Source organism: the organism of the source record quoted next, unplaced genomic scaffold (assembly GCF_019419815.1).
Source record: "Pyrus x bretschneideri cultivar Hongxiangsu unplaced genomic scaffold, Pyrus_bretschneideri_v1 Contig56, whole genome shotgun sequence".
NCBI classification, from domain to species: domain Eukaryota; kingdom Viridiplantae; phylum Streptophyta; class Magnoliopsida; order Rosales; family Rosaceae; genus Pyrus; species Pyrus x bretschneideri.
In genome coordinates, this window is record NW_025999794.1 from 1,783,078 (window position 1) to 1,804,640 (window position 21,563).

A 21,563-nucleotide genomic window follows, 5' to 3' on the forward strand; every position below is an offset into this window, starting at 1 on the left:
AAGAATGAGGTTGAAACTAGTTGACAAAATATGAAATTGGGGTGTAAGGTAGAACATAATGAGAAGGTATTTATAGAAAAGTAAAATCAATTTTTTTTTATTTTTCAAAAAAAATTTCGGATTTTTATTAATTTTTTACATTTTTTTAAATTTTTTATTCACATAATTAATCTTTGCTATTTGATTAAACAAATTTTGAATTCCAACACTACAGATTGTGCCACGTGGCACAACGATAAGATTTTAGAATTTTAAACTTTTTCTTCTTTTTTTTTTTTAATTTATAAAGCAGAATAATGTGGACCGTTGATCTCAGATCCAAAGGCTGAAATTAAGGATAGTTTGAATTTTTTTTTTTTTGTAACGCTGGAAATCCAACCGTCCACATAAAGTAACCGTTGAAATCCAACAGATGAGGAATTGCCATGTGGCCTCCAACAATAACATTGCGCAAGCCTGCACCGTGGACCCTAGCGTCTGAAGTTGGTACTCTCCTATGAGGGAAATGGATCATTTCCGAATCCCTTTCACCTAATCCTCCTCATCAAATAATTTGGGTCCATGAAATTTGCTTCAACGGCTAAAATTATCGTAACTTTTAGAGTGGGCCCGTGTTTATAGTCGTTGGATCAAATTTCAAAGGTCCGAATTATTTGATAAGAAGAATTAGGTTGAAGGGATCCGGAGACCCTTACCTCTCCAGATCCCTTACCTCCTGTGAGTACCCAATATTGTCCATAACAAATGGAGTAGGATTTTCTCCTCTTATATTCTCATCCTCTCCTCTCACACATTATTTTTTGTCTTATTGTCTTTATAGAAAAATTAATATAAAATGTTGACGTGATTTAACTGTGACCGTTCAAATAGGAGAAGAGAGAAGAAGAGAGAGATTAGGAAGAAAGAAAATCCTCCTCTATAACAAATAGGGGCGGAAAGTACATATTTTTGCTCCTAATACTCTTATTGCCGAAAAAACAGTAAGTGCCGTCAAACTATTAGGGGCATTTATACAATGTTTTCCGCATTTATTACTATTTATTCTCCAAATTCATTTAAGTCTCGGTTAATTTCCAAAATCAAATGTCGGTTTATTTTTCAAATCCAATTTATGTTATATATCACCAATATTTACTTTATTTTATTGATTAAAAAAGAATAGTATTAGGGAAATCGAAAATTTTAAATTAAATTTGCAAACTAAATGATATAGTTGTTAATGAATAGATTATTACTTAAACGTTGATTAACATACTTATTTTCTATGGGTGACACATCATTTGGTTTGTAAATTTGGTCTCTCTAACATTACCCTTAAGTGAATGTATGTCCTTTCACTTTAGTCTGCCATTATAATTTGAATTAAATGGGCAAATGGTTTAATTCAGATCCTGTTCATAATGGTTGCCTTCATGGCATGTTCTTACTCTCGAGTCTGCCATGGCCATGACCTGTAAACAAAGTAAAATGAACCTATCATATAAAGAAGAAGAAGAAAATTACAAATTAACCAAAAACATTCCTTAGAAACGCAACCATGAATAAGATTTCTGAATACAAAAACTAAGGTTGAAAATTATAAAGCAATAACACCTTCGACATCCATCGCTTGAGCATTCAATCCTCAAGAACACAAATCAAATCTAAGTGAGCCAAACCAAATTTAAGTGAGAAAGATAAAAAAATGAACAAATTTATAGTTGCATGATTGGTCCAAAATATATATATATATATATATGAAAGAAGATGTAACGATTGATCAATCCACAAGAAAAATTATACAAAGAACAATTAATGAAGAGGGCTAAAAGGTTTAAAAGCCAATTTGTCCAAAAACTCATCTCCAACCGATGGCTGTACTATAATTCTATAAAACCCACCAGATTATTATTTGACCAAAGGGGCATCGAGATGGCCAAACGTAGCCCCCTCTTGGCCCTTTTTTTTAGGCCAAGCTTGTCACATCCCAGCCCGAGGTCCACCACATCCCGGGCCCATTCCACCACCGTAGTACGATATTGTCCACTTTAGGCCCCGACCACGCCCCTCATGGTTTTGTTTTTGGGAACTCACACGAGAACTTCCTAGTGGGTCACCTATCATGGGAGTGCTCTTGCGCGCTCACTCCCCTGGGCGATGTGGGATCTTACAATCCATCCCCCTTAGGGGCCTGACGTCCTCGTCGGCACACCACGGCCAAGGTTAGGCTCTGATACCAAATTGTCACATCCCAGCCCGGGTCCACCACATCCTGGGCCCGCTCCACTACCGTAGCACAATATTGTTCGCTTTGGGCCCCGGCCACGCCCTCACAGTTTTGTTTCTGGGAACTCACACGAGAACTTCCTAGTGGGTCACCCATCATGGGAGTGCTCTCGCGCGCTACTCACTTAACTTCGAAGTTGCCATGGAAGTCAAAGCCAGTGAGCTCTCAAAAGACCTCATGCTAGGTAGGGATGGGAATATACATATAAGGATCACTCTCCTGGGCGATGTGAGATCTTGCAAAGCTCCTCATTTTAAGGAGTGTGCTATCCACACACCCTTTTTTACTTCTCACACACCCTTATTAATTTATGTCCGTTAATCTTCTTTAATTCATCTGATCTAACGCCCGAAAACTAAAAAGGTGTGGGAGAAGTAAAGAGGGGTGTGTGGATATCACACTCCTAATTTAACTCAAATTTAACGGCTAGATTTGAAAACATCTTTAATCGAATTAACCAATAAATTTAAGGGAACTTTAACGAAAAGCTCCTGGTACTGTTCACTTTAACGAAAAAACTTTACCCTTTATTTTTGTTCTTATCGTTAAAACTCAAAGTATTCAAGACATTTTCATAAATTTTCTTTAAATTTAAAGTATAAACTAAAAAATAATAAATTATTGAGGATGTTATACTTAGTTTCTTGGATTGAAAATAAATTTTTAAACAAATCAGATCATTTTTTTTCAGACCTTTAGACCAACTTCAATGGTTGGGCTAAAAGCCAAATTTTTTAACTTGGAAAATTTAGCTTTTAGCCCAGAAACAGTTTTTCTACTCCAATCCTTCTGGCCTAAAATTTAAGCCCAGGATTATTAAAGAATGAACTTAGGCTATTTTTTTTCTTAAATTATTTTTTTTTTCTAAAAAAATAAATATGTAGACTATCGTAAGTTAATTTATGAACATTTTAATCTAAAAATATTTAAATTCCGATAAATATTGAAAAATCACTAAATTTTTCACAACGCAAGCCTTCAACTTAATACAACCGATAATTCATAAACCACATAATTAATAAACTACATAAACTTAATACAAACGACAATTAATAAACTTAATTAATAAAGCACATAATTCATACATTACATAAACTTAATAATCATATCTACCATCTTCACTTGGTGATAGACTTCGTGATTGAATTGGGATATAGGGTTCAGAGGATTCATCATCTTGAAACATACTCTTTGAGGCAAACTTTCGCAAAATTTCCTTTTGCTTACCACGTAAGAACTTCTTCCTCTCTGGAGTGTATTTGCTGAGGTCCTCCATCATCAAATTAACTTCAAACCTCTCTTGCTCCATATCTGAAATTTTCTTCATTTGCAAACGCATTCGGGTTGTTTCTTCTTGGCGAGCGCTATGGGTTTCGTTCAATTTTGCAATTCCAGTAACAAAGTGTCCACTCATCGGATCTTGGGACTTCCTCTTTCTCTTTGCTTCCTTTTGCTTATCTCTTCCCGGGGGCCTTGCAAAAGAGGAAATGGGGTCATTTCATCGACATCTTCATCTCCAGCATTTGTCTGTGCGCCTTCACGTTGAAATAATCTTCCCCATTGTTGGTCCGCATCGATTCCCCACCTTGGACAATTCTTGAGGATGTCCCAAGCATGTTGCAACTTAAAAACTTGATTTTTTGGTGTTACTCGTGTCTTGTAAATTTCCATTGCTTTGTCCCCCTGTGCAAAAAATACATAAAAATAATTAGTTGCAAACTAATATTATGTACATGACAAATAAAATATCAAGAACAAAACTCACAATTTCTATGGTGCTCATTCCACTAGGGATGCCAACCATGGCTCTCTCCAAGCTTCTCTTCCATAAAGTGCATGCTTTGTTGATAGTCTTCCACCGATCATAAACACCACCACTGTCTCGCTCGCCGCTGTTGTAGTTTTCTTGAAACTTTGCAATAATTTTATCCCACAAAACTTTTTTATTTTGATTTGTGCCAACTGCACCATCTTTGCTAACAGATACCCATGCCAAGCATAAAACAACATCTTCCTCACAGGTCCAATTACGACCTCTAATATGCTCTCTTGCCATGTTGAACAATTTGGAAATGGAAAGAAATGATAGAAAGATAAATTGGAAGAATTGTAGGAGAAAATTGAGTTTTGTGTCGATGTTTGAACAAATACATAGGTATTTATAGAGTTTTTGGGTGAATTTTGAGTTAAATTATTTTAACCGTTGGATTTAAATTTGGGCCATTAGATCGTTTTTTTTTTTACCGTTGGATTTGATTATATTCGATCTCAGCCGTTGAATTCAATGTATTTTAAAATAACATATTTAAAAAAAAATTAAATTTAAATCTGGACCGTTGGATCAACCAACGGTCCATTAAACCAAGCCCTTGGATTCAAATTATAGCCGTTGGGATTTTTGGGTGGCCGACAAACGGCTGATAGCGGGGCCCACCCCTGTCATGAAAGGTTTGCAAGCGCACTGCATGGGGCGCGTTGGAGCGTGACCGGGCCGAGACTGGCCCAATTGCCAGCGAGTCCAGTCACACCAGGGGGGATTTTGGGGGGTATTTGACCCAGCTTTAACATTTGGCATTTAGCCCAATATTTTAACATGGGTTGGAGATTGTTTAGAGGAGAAATTTAAGAGATAATTTAGCATTTAACCCACCATTAGAGATGATAGACAAAACTTCCAAAGCAAAGGCGGACAAGCAAATGGATAGACCGAAAGACGTAGAGCGTCAGGAAAGTGGCCTTTATGTAAATGACCGACGAGAATAGGGCTATTGTCGTAAACGCATTTACAGCATGTCTGATTTGTCTGCCGTGTTGTCTTGGCACTGTTAAAGGTTTGATACGCATAACAAACACGCACAGTCCGCTCTCCTCTGCTTTCCCTCTCACCAAAGCTCTCAACTTTTCTTGGTTTTCTATTTTATTTTTAATTATTTTCCGTTGTATTATTTTACATATCTTGAAAATTATAAAGGTGGACAAGTTTCTGTGAGGATCTGAGACGAGTCTTTATCTCATGGAGGATCGTAAGGAGGTGTTTCTCTTCTTCTCTTTTTCTCTATTCGTTGTTTGGTTTCTGGGAAAATTATAAACTGTGGGAAGAAGTAAAGGATTGTTCGGGTGTGTGCATGTTTAGGTTCGTTTTTCTTGCAGGAGAAACTGAGAAAAACCCAAGTGGCCAATTTTCTTGACTTGTGTAAATAGCTCTGCTGTGGATTCAGAAACATAGTATGTTCTGTTTTCCTGCGTTTTCTGGGTAGCCAAACCGAGCATAAACGTTTTTAGGCTTTGATTTTTTGTTGCCAGGGGAGTGGGGGTTGTTTTGAAATTTGTTTAATTTGTTGATTAGCTTGAAATTGCTGAGAAAATTAATGGGATCTATGAATATGGTTTTAGTTAATTAATTAAGTAGTTATCGGACCATTTTCCTTGTCCTTAATTCTGGTAAAGAAAACTTGGGAGTTGAATTGGCTTTGAGGTTTCATGCTTAGAAACAGTCAAATTTATCACATTAACCAAAATCTTATATAGTCCGCCGTCCGTTGGCTTGGTCTTTCCCAACTCTTTCTCGTTATTCACTTCAATAAATGGCTAATTTTTCACCTGGGTGTGATTGAATCTTTATATCATGTTTCCCTCAACCCACACAGCCTTTAATTTATGGCTCTTCAAGCCACTTTTGGTCTTGCCTACGAGTGGGCGATGAGCATTACCACCGCCACATTAGTTATCGTTTGATGAGTTTGATCCAATCTATTTGCTACTCAAATCTTAAAATTTAAACTCGTCCAACAGTGAATCGATTAACTAGTTGGTTAATTTATCGAATGCAGAAAAATGCACCATGGTTATCAGTGCCACAATTCGGGGACTGGGATCAGAAGGGGCAAGTGCCAGACTATTCTCTTGATTTCTCAAAAATAAGGGAAATGAGGAAGCAAAACAAGAGAGATGTTTCGAGAGCCAGTCTTGGAAATGAAGAAGAGCTCATTGCCTCAAACACTGCTAAAGTGGGTGCTGTTCACAATGAACCCCATTACCATCGGACCCCCCACTCTCCAACTGTATGCTTCCTTTCCCTTTCCCTTTCTTTCAATTTTATTTTATTTATATTTGTTTGGTATTAAACATGCAATTATTATGATAGAGGCTTGCATATGCTATTTCTGCATACTGAAGGGATGTGTGGGGATTGGGTAGTGGACTACCCTTTTATTAAACCAGTTGAGTCGGCAATGTAGGTGAGTCGGGGGCAACTGTCTAATATAGTATTGACATTTCATTTACAACTTTTCTTCAATAGTGTACGTAGTAATGAGTGGCACGAGAAATAAATGGCTGAGATTGATTCATTTGAAGAATTTTTGGCTTTGTAGTTATTATATTTAAAGAAGAAAATCACCAGATTTGGTCAAGGAGGTTCATTCTGTTTATTTTGAAAGTGATCACAATCATTAACAATAGAAGAAGCAATGATTACCGCAAATGGCGCCTTTGCGGTAATCATGTTTTATTCTGTAGTTGATGATTTCATGACCACTTTTAAAATTAATGTTTCAAACTTCATCTCAATTTTCATACTTTTAAAATGATTGTTTTCCCATGAGGATTACTGAGAATGGATATTATTTTTTTTCTTTTTCTTGGGGGTTTAATACAGGGTAGAAAACTAAACCATCTAAGGTCATGATCAGGGACCATCTACACCCACTAACCAAAGAAAAATGAAAAATACAAAAAATTATTTTGTGTTTGACGGTCGCACTGTCACATGATCTTTGACAGTTCATAGGGGTAAAACTTTTATTTCATTTGGTTTTTATTATAAGCAGTGGATATGATTTGAACTCCGAATGCAATGAGTTGAAAAGAAAAGCTCTGACCACCCAAGCAATCCACAAATCGTTTTTAATATACATAAAATTGCTAGGATAATCCCATTAATATAGATAATTTAGAATGTTGTTAGTAAATGTATTAAGGTTACACACATTCGATCATAAAAGTGGTTGCACATGCATGAGATGCTCTACCTCTAACATATTAAAATAACAGCTCATTATTCTGTGCGTTGGAAAAAGAATTGAATGAGTGATCCAAGGGGAGATATTTACACTCAAGTCTAAGTGGTGCACATGCACCAGCTGTTTTAGGCCATATGAATTATTATAGCACGAATATCGTACCTGATCATATCTAAACAAAGAAAATATGTGTCACCTTGTACTACGGTTTAGTGGTATTCATCTTCACTTATAAGTAAGAGGTCTCAGGTTTGATTCTCGCCATAGGCGAATTTGAACCATATATATTGCTAGCCTATTATGAGGCTAAGCTTACCCTCTCTCTCATTTAATGCAGATAATATCGTATGTTCAAAAAAATAAAGAAAAGGTAGAGTAATCAAATTATTGTGTAAATAATTATTGTGGATCCAACTTTTATAAGTCGGGCCCTAGTAAGTACTAAAGTAGCGATGGTGAAAGGAAAGGATTTGACTCAGCTACTTGATGATCAAGTGCCCTTTTCACTTATGGTATTTGGATTTGAAACTTTCTTTTTGGAGGGATATATCATAGATGGGGATGGGATTACAAATTTTGGTCCTGGTTATTGTTCACAAATTCAGTCTTTCATTTGCTTTTGTTCCGTGGTCGTGTTTTTATATTTGTTTTCTTCTCTGAACAGGCTCGACGGAGTATTTTCAGCTACTTCAACTGTTGTGTGAAGGCCTGATAATGTCTGTGCCCGGGGGATCACCTCTACTGCTGCTCCCAAGCCTTGTGACGTCTTTCATTGGTTTGTACTTGATAAGTAGTATTCGGTTCTTTTTCTTACCCTCACTTACACGCTTCATTTGACGAAATAGGACGATAACGACGATGCTTATGATGTATTTTCGGATTCGGTGATTGGTATTTATCTGATATTGTTTTGCTCATGTTTCCGCTCGCGGCATGTATAATGTCGTAATGCTGCCTTGGCCTCTAAGCAACCTTGCGCTTCTGATGCGAGATTTTTTTTTTTTTTTTTTGGTAAAAAGATGCGAGATTTCTTTCTTTGGTGCTTTTACTGCTCTACTAATCTTCCCTAAAATTTTAGGGTTTAGAGAATCTTGAAAACGATTTAACATTAACAGATTCTCACGACTTGCATTTTCCGTGTTTATGTCTAATGTAATAATTTGATAGTGGAAGAAGGCCATCTTTACAAAGGGGGTCCTAAAGGAAACCATCATCAGTTTTAACATTACAAATTACAATCACACGACTTATATAATGTGAATTTGGGAGGGAATGAAAAAGAAGCCAAAGTTTTCATGCAAATACCTTCTTTTTCGAATCCTTTTTTATTTTACTTTTTTGTTTGTAATAAAAAAAATTAAATTGTTGGGATAAATTTTCTAATGTTGTGGTCTATGTTATATAGGGAGACAGAGGGTGAGGCAATATAGAGAGAGAATGGATAAATTGTAGAATGTTTAGGGATTGTTGTGATTTTCCTTATGTGAGTGCCTTTATTTATAGTAAATCAAGAGAATAGGAATAACTTGTCCTCCAAATAAGTACAATACTATAGGAAAAGAATCACTAGAATAATGGACTATAAAAACCAAATTTATTTAGGATTTACACGTTCACAATTACATAATATTTATAACACTCACTCTCTTAAGTGTGTAAATACTCAAGTATATGCAATATCAGGTTCGACAAAGTTGAGAAAGTCCACTCGTTGACACTAATCTGGGGACGCACTGGTCTCAAACATAGATCTTGGATATGGAAACAAATCTCACAAAACTCAGCTATGGTAAAACCCAATATGGGACAAAAACCCATACTCTAAGGAAAACGGTGAGTTGGATGCAAAGCCAATTTAAACGCCAATGGGACATACACAAGGGCAGGACCGGTCATGATGGGTGCCTCGTTAAAACCTAATCAAGTAGCTAAAACCCAAAGGGAAACATGCTCCTAAGCGTAGGAAAAAAGAGTACATTAAGATCAAGTGAGTATACTTCAAGATACTTCCCTTGGCTTTGACACAATTCCAAAGAGAACTAACAATGTTACAACACAGAAAGTTTACACATACCAATTCCTTGAACAGGCTTCTGAAAAGTAAACTTCGGCAGTGACTTAGTGGAAAGGACGACCAGGTTTTCTTGAGAACGGATTTGATTGACTTCAATGTTCTGATGTTCTTGTTATTGATGAGAGAAAAAGAACTTCATCACAATATACTTGGTGTTGTCTCCTTTGATGTATCCCTTCTTGAGATGTTTGATACATGTTGCGTTATCTTGTAGTGTCTTTAACGGTAAAGATATAATGCGTTTGAGGACGTACCATGTACAGATCAAACAAGTACCATGCGTTAGCATAACCAACAAGGTAAGAATTAACCCAAGAATCGAGGGGGTGGCAGCTCTACTTGAGGATTCATACAAATAGAAAAAACTCAAATTTGTAGTACCTTCGAGGTAACAGAAGATATCTTTAACACTTGTCCATTGTCTGCGTGTTAGTTCATTATTGTATCTCGCTTAAAGATTCATAGTGAAGGATATGTTTGGTCTAGTAAGTATAATAATGTGCCAATTGCACTAAGGTAAGGAACTTCAGTTTCAAGACCTTTCCCTCATCGCCTTTAGGATGGGAAGGATCTCGTTTTGCATCTAGCGTTTGAACAACCATATGAGTACTCGAAGATTTTGCTTTATCCTCATCAAAATGATGCAACACCTTCAGGTATAGTTTGACTGATGAACAAGAAATTTGAATGATACTCAATCTCTAGGCGAAGACAGTATCGAGTTTTCTCTAGATTCGTCATCTCAAATTCTAACTTCAAGTGCATAGTGATTCTCTCGAGCTCTTCTGGAGTCTTAATGAGGTTCATGTCATTGACATAAATTGCAACAACCGCAAATCTGATATGTGACTTTTTAATGAACACGCAATGGCATAGTTCGTTGTTCATATATCTCTAACTAGTCAAATACTCACTCAGACGGTTATACTACATCTGTTCGCATTGCTTCAATCCATAGAGTGAATGCCTCGAAAGGGTGTTCCATGGTCTGAAACTATTTGATCCAGTTAATGGAACTCCTTCTGGAAATTTCATGTTGATTTCATATCAAGATCTCATTAAGATACGTAGTTTTTCGGAAACTACCATACTGACAAGGTAGCGAAATGATATCACATCCATGACTGGCGAATAAGTTTGGTCATAGTCAATTCCAAAACGTTGAGAAAATCCTTGAGCAATAAGGTGAGCCTTGTATCACACTATGTGATTCTTCTCATTACGCTTTCTTATGAAAACCCACTTGTAACCTTCACATGTAAAAGTGTAGGAACTACAAGTCCAAACACCTTTCATTTCGCAAGTGAATCAAGTTTGACCTGGATTGATTGTTTATAGTTTGACCAATCTGTTCGACATAGAGATCGATCAACGTAACGAGGTTCTATGTCATCACACTGCATGCTTTCAATAACTACTGCATATTTTAATGCATCGTTGATTATCATCTCATTCTATACCTAGATATCATCCAAGTTAGCATAAAGAACCAAAATCTCTCGATTTTTGAAAGGTGGATTCATTTTTTCCAGGACGTTTCCGTCATCTAGGATGAGTAGGCGATGGTCAAATTCACGTTATTTTCACTAGCATGTGTCGGGGATTTCCTCTATTGAGGTTGTGAATCCTTTAAACCAACTGGTCTACCACATTCTGGGTTGGAGCACATGATTGGCTAGCCGCCAAGGTGTTAGGCACGTCCGTGAGGTGGGGCAATCTACTTAACACATTCATGGAATCCTTATAGAATACGAGTTCTACATTTGTATGCTACATCGATCTTTGTAGGCACATTTGCAGCTTGTATATGTGATCTCATCACTTTCGCTAGATTGATAAAAGATCTAGCAAGTGTTGAAGATCTAGGATTCTTTGCACTTTAGTTTTAGATTGTGCAGTACAAGGATCCAAATGAGACATAGTGGGAGTCATCTATGATAATTCACGTCGTTATTCCCAAACAGTGACGTTCTTATCTCTCCTTAACTGCGGGAAGACTGCCTTATAAAAGTGACAATCCGTGTAATGAGTGGCAAATAGATTGCAAATGATTGAAGGAGAATCATATCTGACATAGATTCACATCTTCTCTGAGGATCCATGTTGGTATGTAAGAGTAGCACATGAACAACACAACCAAAGACACACATAAGTGAGATGTCAGGCTCGTATCTAGTGACCAATTGAAGCGCAAAATAACATTAAGTCATGATAGGGCTTAGAGGGACAAGCATTGCTGCATGAAGTATTGCATGGCCCCATGAAGAAATTAGAAGTTTGGTACACATGACAAAAGTCCAAGTGATTAATAGAAGCTTTTAATGAACACTTCTGTTAGGCCATTCTGGATATGAACATGGGGTATATGATGTTCAACTTCAATCTTAATGGACATGCAATAGTCAATGAAGGTTTTCGATATGGATTCTCTAGCATTATCCAGTTGAATCGCATTATCCAGTTGAATCCACTTAATTGGATAATTAGGGTGGTGAGCCCTTAGCTTAAAAATTGAGCTAGGAGTTTGAAAAATGCAGTGTTTTTGTGGACAAGAGACACACGTGTGACCAACTTTTAAAAGCATTAACCAATACCATAAAATATCTAAGTGGTCGGCATGGAGGTTGAATCAGTCCACAAATGTCCCTTGAAGCCTTTGAAGAAAGGTTGGAGGATCCGTGAGGATGCTGTTTTGGGATGGTTTATAATTAACTTACCCAATGAACAAGTTTGACATAAGAAATCTTGAGGGATGTAGCCTAATTTTCTGGTTAGGGGGTGCCCATGTGTGACTTTGAGAATACGGCACATTAAACTGCGTCTATGATGTCTCAATCATGTCAAAAAATTGGCAAAAATCAAAATTTAAAGTTCATTATGATTCTAAATTTAGGATACTAAATTACTAACATTATACTAGCAAGCTATTTAAATTAGATGGAACCAAAACTCAAAACCAACAAAATAAATTACAAATTTATTTTCAATTGACTTGCAATTTAATAGTTCAAACTTTAAGGTTCTAGTTGTTGATGAAGATTGGCCATATGGGCCCGTTCTCCTTATTGATAGTTGGCCCCTTGTAGAAGATTGACATCTTCCCCTCGATATAGTAGTTATAGATTTGGTTGTATTACAACAAAGGTGTTAAACTTAGAAATCGACAAGCAGGAGACCTAGCCTTGAGAGAAGTCTTCCAAAACACCAAAGTCACAAGAAAATGAAAACTCGGGGCAAACTGGGAAAGCCCTTGCAAGGTCACAAGTGTAGGGGGCAACATAAATTACCACTTAAGAGCATATGAATGGAACCCCAATCACCAAAAAGTGAAACATTGCCAAACTTAGAAAGTATTATCCATAAGTGTGTCACATGAACTACACACGGTTTGATTCCTTTCTAGGATATGTAGGAAGTCCTCTCCAGAACCAACGGCAGTGCCGCCGCTTGTGCGCAAACAAGTCCACGGAAAACTCATCTCTTTACACCCTTCCATAGGCTTATCATCAAAAGTAATCTCTGGTGTAATTTTTTCCATCACATCATCTTTTCTTTAGAACTACACCAATGATTTGATCCTCATCTCTAAGATATGCAGGCAATCCTTCTCGGATTCAATCATACCCCATTGTCAATCAATTTTGGTCATGAATAATGAGCATCTATTTGTCTAAAATACATGTTCTTTCTTTATTTTGTAGTGATGCAGGTAGTGCCCTACTCGTTCAAAAACAAGGTCCAACTTTGAAAAACTTCACATGAATGCAAGTCTAAAAAGTTCAAAAGTTACACTGTCAGATGGGCCTTCTTTAGCCCAATTCGTTTAGAATGGTTAACAACTTGAGAGACTTGAACTGTAATAAGTGCGGTAACGATTGGCGGGCTACGAGCACATGGCTCCTTGACCTAGAAGTCCAAAGCACCATTCGACCTTCGAAATGTCTATACAATGATTGGCGTGCTTTTTCTTGATACTGCATGTTTCGATGGTCATGAACTTCATAGTGATTTTAGCACTGATGTCGCACCGGGCGTGCCAAAATTTTGACCATAAAAAGTACCAAGACTACGTGGCGTGCAAGCCAAGTAACTAATGCGCTAACTGCATCATTTGGTTGAATGCGGGGCATGCCAACTCGATGATCGAGCTCAATTAGTGAGTAAATGAATGTGGTGGTAGTGGTGTCGAATGCACTGCTAACTTTTGTGTCTTATGATTACGGTTAAGGAAGGAACTCGCCTCAACATTGGGGTTCTAAAGCATGAAAACAAGGCTGCTAGTTTCTTCGAAGTTCACAAATTGTAGGTGCCGGGTTCGCCTCCCTAATTAAATTTGTGCAAATGTAAGTACGCCAAATCGGTACTTGACTGTATGGACACAAATACTCAAAAGAGATAAGCATCTTGATTGTAAATGTGGTTCGGCCGTCTAAATGTCAAACTCCTTACTGGGCGAGACTTGGATAAATAACCAGCTGAACTTGAAGCAGTGTTGTTAAGACTAATTAAAGGTGCTTATCGGTCGCCTGATTCTACGACTCCAGTGTTGTTAAGACTAACTTAAGGTGTCGTCGGTTGTCAATCACAATGCTGTTAAGACTAACTAAAGGTGTGCTCGACGAGGTTAGGACGGTTAGTGTTTTCTCAAAAATGAGAGATTTCGTGCAGAGTGAAGGTTTGCGCAGGGTAGATATGTTTGTGTGCTTGGAGAGGCTTTGAACGTTGGACATCCTCTCTTATTTATAGTAGTAACTTTCCTAGTACCGAGGTAGAATCTTACCAGGACCAAATTTCATCGGCATCTTTCTTCTTATCAGAATTGGACTTCGAACACTCCTACCAACCTTAGGATCCTGAATTTGTCCGTCTTATTCGATCCATTTCTTTATCCTAACCAAACTCCTTAAGAATTCTAAGGATATTCTCACTACCGTGCTTTTCGAGTTTTCCTAGTAGAATCAAACCTAGCTTGGGAAAACTAGCTTTTTATCACAATACACAAGTGAAAGTGCCATTAGATGATTTCTTCAAAATGGCAACCTTACCCTTCTTTTCTCCTTCATCCCAGTTATGGACTCCACCTTCGTTTCTCCAGTTTGAGTGATTACTCTTTGACACCGTGCTACCAAAATTCACTACCCCATCCCTTCCATCTCTTCCTGTTACCTAAATTCGCCACTTTATCTCTCTCCCAATCCACACCAAATATAAGATCCCAACCCATTCCCTTCTAGGTGATAACCTAGATCCCACCCACCCATCCACCACCCCACCCCCTAAAATATGTGACACACTGGAAGAGGGAGCAGATACAACAGCTACGAGAGGGACTGGCAACCCCAATCTCCTTTCTGATCTCGTCAATGGCATATATGAGGGGGATTGGATTGCTGGCCGATACAACGACTACGAGGTTGAGGGTTGGGCAAAAGGAGCTAATACAAAGGGCAATACAAGCAAGGATTGAGACGTGGTTATGAGGATTGCGGATTCTCGACAAGAGATTCGTATGCAGGGGAAGTACAATTGGCAAAGCCACAACATCGGAGTGCAGACTTGTACGATGGCAGTTGCTTTGTTGGCTAGATAAAGAAGATGGAGGAGATGAAAATGAAGAAAATGAAGAAAGACAAAAAATGAAAAAAAAGATGAAGATGGAGAAAATAAGGGAGATGACATTTCTAGAGAAGGGAGACTTCCAGAGAGATTATTAATAAAATATAAATAATAAATAAAAAATATTATTATATTTCATCTAACACTATACCCTTTTTAGTCTTTTAAAAGTTTACCAAACACTTGGAAATTTGTTTTTTTCTTTTTTTTAAAGCACTTTTATTAAAAAGTTTACTAAACACTTAACAATTTTATTTTATAATTATTTATTCTCACAGTACATCAAAATTTTTTATTTTTTTTTTAACACAACAATACTAAATTAGCCCTAAGGGTTGATCAAACCAGTCTTTGTTAAATATCTAATTTTAGGTGTTAACAGGTATAATAGTACTTTCTTGATTTTTAATTGATAAAAGGTATTTTATTAATATATAGTATAAGTTAACTACATTATTACTAGTCTATTGTAAAACTAAACTCATCACTTCCCGTAGATAATATTAGTTCTTAAAAAAAAAAAAAATTACGTAGCATAAGATAAAGAAAAAGAAGGCTGAAAATATTTTGTGACTTTTGACAAAATATATATATATATATATATATGTATGTATTTGGGCCTTGTTTGACAGCGCGGACTGTACTGACTATTTTTGTCAGATAGGATAATTAGTCACTGGATAGTACTGACTAAATTAGTCGGGCGTTTGGTGCAGTATCGGACTAATGACCGTATTATTTATACTGTGTTTGGTATTATACCAGATAGGAGGAATCAAACTTAAAATTAAATTAAAAAAAAAACTGAAATCATCTCTTTTGTTCCCATATCTCTCTGGCGCACCCCCCCCCAACCAAAAACTCCCTCCCTCTCTCTCCCTCCTTCTTCTTCGTCGTGTGCTCCCCTGAAAAAAACCCCACCACAAAGGCAGCAACAAGAAACCCAGCAAAACCCACCTTCCAAATTTTCATCGTTTTTTTCTCAATCCTTCTCTTTTTTTACCTACAAATCAACCTAGCAAAAGTAAAATGGTTCTGAAGGATATGACCCAAAGGAGGCAGATGGGTTCTTTAGCAATTCAAAATTTATAAAATCAATTGCAAAATTAGAGAGAAAAACAACAATCTGATTCAATCTGATTGAAAAAAAAAAGTTGGAAGAAAAATAGGAGGGCATAACAGAGAGAGAAGAAGAAAAATTGCAAGAAAAATAGGAGGAGGGAGGACCAACAACGTGTAGCCGACGCGACTGTAGAAGATAAAGATAATCTTGGTTACTGCCACTGTTGCTGCAGGATGGCTAAAACCATTCGAGTTTCATCAGTCCATCGCGACTCCCCTCTTTCATGCGCTTACGCCGTTTGCAGTGATCGGAGAAGGAGGAGGAGGAGAAGTTGCAGGAGGGTGGAACAGAGAAGGAGGAGCAGGAGAATTTGCATGAGGGCGGAACAAAGAAGGAGGAGAAGGGGAAGAACCTGGGACGGAGAGAGCGAGAGAGGCGCGTTTCTACCTGACTAAATAATACCGTGGTTTTGGGCGGTATAACTAATCGGGTATCAACCGGATAAAGGAGGTGGGACCGGATTATTTAATCCGATGGCTATTTAATCCAAACGAACATCGAACACCATATTCTATATCATTAATACTATCCGATGCTTTATACGGTATGCCAAATAGGACCTTGGTGATTGAAAGATACCTAACTCAACACAAAAATTGAAATTTCGACTAAAAAAAAAAAAAAAAAAAAGATCAAAAATTGAATTAGAGATAAGAATGTTCGGTTGAAATACGAAAGTACCCCTAGCCTAAACAGATGAGGATACTTTTACCCTGCATCTCTCCCGATTCCCAATCAGTCCCTGCGTTTTCACTTGGGCGCCGGCAGCAGCTCCTCAAAGAAACCCTAACCCTAACCCCCAAATCTGTCTATCCACGACGCTGCACCCCTCCTCTAATGGCGAAAAAACGAAAGCTTAGCTCCTCCGAGCCCTCCGAACCCACCAAAAAGCAACAACAGGTCGTAGTGGAGGAACCCAAACCCCAAAACGAACCAGCAGAGGAAGTAGTCGAAGAGGAAGAAGAAGAAGTCGAAGAAGAGGAGGAGGAGGAGGAAGATGAAGGAGCCGACGAAGACGAAGAGGAAGAGGAGGACGAAGAGGGGCCGGGCGGTGAGTATAAGGAAACCGGTAACATAACCACGACGTCCGCCTCAGCCGCTTTGGATCAGGCCGGTGCAGGTGATGACGAGGACGAGCCGATCCAGAATCTTCTAGAACCATTCACCAAGGAACAGCTTATCTCCCTGCTCCTCGAAGCTGCCGATAACCACGGCGACGTGGCGGATCGGATCCGGAAGGTTGCGGATGAGGACCCAATCCACCGCAAGATCTTCGTCCACGGTCTCGGATGGGACACCAACGCCGAAACCCTAACTGGTGTGTTTAAGGAATACGGTGAGATTGAGGATTGCAAGGCTGTTTGCGATAAGGTCTCTGGTAAGTCCAAGGGTTACGGTTTCATTCTCTTCAAGACTCGTTCTGGGGCCCGAAAAGCCCTAAAGCAGCCCCAGAAGCAGATCGGTAATCGGATGACTGCATGCCAGCTGGCGGCGATTGGCCCTGGCCCGGCTCCTAACGCCGCTGCTGGACCTATGGCAGCCCCGGCGGCTCAATCCCAGTCGATGTCGGAGTACACGCAGAGGAAGATCTACGTGAGCAATGTTGGGGGGGACTTGGACCCCCAGAAACTTCTTATGTTCTTTTCTAGGTTTGGAGAAATTGAGGAAGGGCCACTAGGGCTCGATAAGTTGACCGGGAGGCCTAAAGGGTTTTGCTTGTTTGTGTACAAGTCGGCAGAGAGTGCCAAGAGGGCTCTGGAAGAGCCGCACAAGAATTTTGAGGGCCATATTTTGCATTGCCAGAAGGCCATTGACGGTCCAAAGCCGGGCAAGTTTCAGCACCAGAACCAGCACCACCACAAGTCACATAATTCCAAGTTTCAGAGGAATGAGAATTCAGGTTATGCAGGTGGAGCTGCATCAGGAATGGGCCATTTGATGGCACCTGCGAGTGGGGGGATTGGATTTAATCAGGGGGCTGCTGCAGCCCAGGCATTTAACCCAGCTATTGGGCAGGCACTGACTGCTTTGCTTGCAACACAGGGAGCTGGCTTGGGGCTGACAAACCTTTTGGGGACTTTTGGAACAGCTCCGAATGTGAACCCAGGTGTTCCTGGTGCAGGACATGTGATGCAGGGTGGATACGGGAATCAGGCAAGTATTAGTCCTGGGATGATGGGAAACTATGGAAATCAAGGTGCAATGCAAGGTGGCTATCCTAACCCGCAGTTAGGGCAAGGTGGTTCAGGAAGGGGGCAGCATGGCGCTGGGCAATCTGGTGGCGCTCCGTACATGGGGCATTAGGTGCCATGAGGTATAACAAATTCGCCCTTGTACTTGGTAATTTGAGTCATCCTCATCCAAAATGATAACAAAGTCACTCCTATATTTGTTCCTTTTTGCTAGATGGCAGTAAATTTGGCTTTTAGATTGATTTTCAAGAACCAAATAAATGACTTTTCAATTGCCTATAAATTCCACCACTATGTAAGATTTGTTAAAATTGCCCAGCTGATGCTGGATCTCTTTATCTGGGAGTTGGCACAAACGAAAATTGAAAATTTGGGGTGGGTTAATTTCAACCCTTTGGTATTTTCAGGGTTCTTCAAGACTATACAAATAATTTTCTCTTGCCCTCTTTTGAATTGAAAATCTTGGGTTCTTCCCCTCTTGAGCTATTTGATAGTGTCTGTTACATGCTCGATACCTTGGCTTCCAATTCTATTGCAATTCTATTTCTATCAAATATTACAGAAATTTCGGGGTAAAGAGTCACTAATGAAAAGACCGTGTGGTTTTTGGCACTCCTGTTCATAGACCCTATATGTTTTTGCATGTATCCTGCCATAAGTTCACTTTTTGAATGTACTTGCGTCATGCATAGGTTATATCAATCTGAGTATCTACTGTTGTGGTTTGATGCAACTTTAATGCTGACATTTTCTTTGTGCTCCATTGTACCACTCCAAAGTTCAAACAAACAGATGTCAAGCTGGTGCTCATGTTAAACCATATTATAAAACCTACAAAACGAACGCTTATGAGTTCTAAAGCTTATTCTATTGAGTGATGCATTATTTGAACAATGTTTTCAGAATTGTTATACCATTTGAAGGCTCCTTTATTATCTTTTCCCAAGCTCCTAATAATGGATCTCTCTGAAATTCTTAAATTTAAGAGTTTTGAATCATCTGAGTTTTTGCAGCAAGTTCATATTCCATGTATAATTTAAACGTTGAGACCAGTTCGCCTTTTGAAGTTGAAATCTAACTAGTATTCCCATTAAGGGATTTTGGGTGCTAAAATCTTTTATCTCTTCTGAAAAATTTTTCATATTTTTTTATTAAATGTGCAGATCCCACGTAGGTGCATCAGTCTTTTTGTACTGGTCTGGTGATTCTTCTGAAGTTTAAAAGGAGCTGATGGTTACTACAAAGAGCAGAATCTTAAAACTTTCAAATGATATATCTGTTTTCCACCCCTTTTCTGTTTTTGTGTTTTTAAAGTAGTGTAGTTTTAGTTTGATTTGTTTAAAAGCTCAAGAGTTTGAGAAATTACTTATAAACCTATCTGTATTTTATGGAGTCAGGAACAAATTACTTTTTTAATTTCCGAAATCCTATGGATTAAATGAACTTGATCGTGTAGTTTTTTTTTTTTTCACTGCAATGCTCATTGTTAACTTTGCTTATCGGTGCTCTTTATTGATTTTCTTGGTTTTGAATAAAGTGTTTTGAATCTAGGGCATCTTTAATTGGTTTTTCTAAATTGTGTTTTTGTGAGTTGGAAAATGGTGCTGTGTGAGTTGTGATGTTTCGTTGAAACATGTTTGGGCACCATCAAATCTCAGACCATTATCTTTAGATGATAACATGATTCAATTGTTTACTGCAGTTCTTTGGCAGGTATATTTGATGCAGGTGCTGCGGCAGTAGTTACTACTACTACTACTAGTAGCTGCATATACAATCTTTACTCACTAGTGTCTTGATTTTTAAAACTTGTCAGAGACCTTGATGGCTTTTGGTCAATGATTTTTTGAATTTTCAATATCCTAGTTTCTGAAGAATAGTTGAAGTATGCGTTTGTGACTGAAGTTTTCTGGAAACTACGTTCTCTTTGGGACCGAGTCACTGCAAGAGTTGCTAACTGAAATCCTAATCCTAATACTTGAATAGCAGTTTTGTGACACGAGATGCTGACTTGTTAAAATGGGTTTTCATTGTATTGAAAAATAGATTTTGACAAACGTGTTTTAAAACCTGAACTATTTTCAAACAGTAGATCGATTATCTATCGTTTAATCTTTTAGAGTTTTGAAGTAGGATTTGTGATCAGTTTCAAGGGAATGTTTCTTGTCTGGGGGTTGGTCATTTCTCCATGGGTATAGAGCTTGTAGCTGAACTTGTGGCTTTATCTTGGTCGATTAAGGCCATAAGCTTTGTGGACTTCAGTATTGGTGATAGTTATCAGGAACTAATTGCGATAGGCTTCATGGGAGCAAGGCAAAAAATTGCAAGAGGTAATTGAACAATTCATACAACTATAGGCACCATTGATTAAAGCAGCTTCGCCATCTCAGTCCCGGTTGTTAAACAAAAAAGGAGGATATTGTGATCCCATTGATTAAAGCAGCTTCGCCATCTCAGTCCCGGTTGTTAAACAAAAAAGGAGGATATTGTGATCCGTGGATCAGCTGTAATTCTGAAGATGGTAACTCCGCCTTTAATTGCAATTCTCAGAATTGATAATTCTTACCTTGGAGAGTTACAGATGACGGGAAGTCGGGTGCAATGATCTCTCCCGGACTTTTATGTACGGCTTGTTGCACGGTAAAGTTTTGTCGGCGACGTATTGCTGCTTATACCGGTGAACGGGTGAAGTCGTAGATGCTAGATATGTATGTTCTACAGGCAGGGAGGATTCTTTTGGTACAAAATTGATTATTGTTAATTGAAAGATATAACAATAGGTGATTGAACTCACGTTTGAGATCAAATCCGCCAGCTTCTTTTGTCACCGTGCCGTCGGAAGTTGTTTTCACGAAGATGATTTCTCAGTTGAACAGCGAGCGGCACTGTTGTTGCGCGAAAAATGCGAAGGCCGATTGAATTGAAGTGACAGGATCAAAGCAGTTGTTTAAAAGGAGGTTGGATCTATACGTGATGCTGCTTAATGGAGGCTATAAATTTGAATACGGCTTTTTTTTATTTTAGTTTGTGTTTTTGAAAACTGGCTTTACCAAACACGTATTTATGTTTTTAAGTTATAAAATTTGTGTTCACATAGAGTACTAAATGGGCTCTAAAACATTTCTCAAATTAAATTTGAGTAGTAGACTGATTTACAGGTGGCATTGTTGAAAAGGAACCCAGATGCTCTCCAGATCTCAAAAAACTGAGCCTAAAAATCAAGTGATCTGAACTTTTGAAATTTGATCTAACGGTTATAAACAGGGGATTT

At 38.3% G+C, this 21,563-nt stretch overlaps 2 protein-coding genes across 4 annotated transcripts; both read left to right on the forward strand.

Annotated features, from left to right (window-relative positions):
- Positions 1-5,098: 5,098 nt before the first annotated feature.
- Positions 5,099-8,204, forward strand: LOC125471031. Its single transcript, XM_048570880.1, has 3 exons — positions 5,099-5,297; positions 6,097-6,327; positions 7,952-8,204. The coding sequence occupies exons 1-3, from the start codon at positions 5,280-5,282 to the stop codon at positions 7,997-7,999; spliced, it is 297 nt and encodes a 98-aa protein (XP_048426837.1). The 5' UTR covers positions 5,099-5,279; the 3' UTR covers positions 8,000-8,204.
- An 8,607-nt stretch (positions 8,205-16,811) lies between these two features.
- LOC103957922 (UBP1-associated protein 2A) lies at positions 16,812-20,148 on the forward strand. 3 transcript variants are annotated; one of them, XM_048570889.1, is made up of 2 exons: positions 16,812-18,414; positions 19,995-20,148. In XM_048570889.1, exon 1 carries the CDS (start codon positions 16,938-16,940, stop codon positions 18,402-18,404), a length of 1,467 nt encoding a protein of 488 aa, XP_048426846.1. In that variant the 5' UTR covers positions 16,812-16,937; the 3' UTR covers positions 18,405-18,414; positions 19,995-20,148. The 3 variants fall into 3 exon arrangements, with proteins under 3 accessions (XP_048426846.1, XP_048426847.1, XP_048426845.1); XM_048570890.1 differs by having other exon boundaries at positions 20,006-20,148; XM_048570888.1 differs by lacking the exon at positions 19,995-20,148 and adding an exon at positions 19,456-19,735 and having other exon boundaries at positions 16,813-18,414.
- The last annotated feature ends 1,415 nt before the right edge of the window (positions 20,149-21,563 follow it).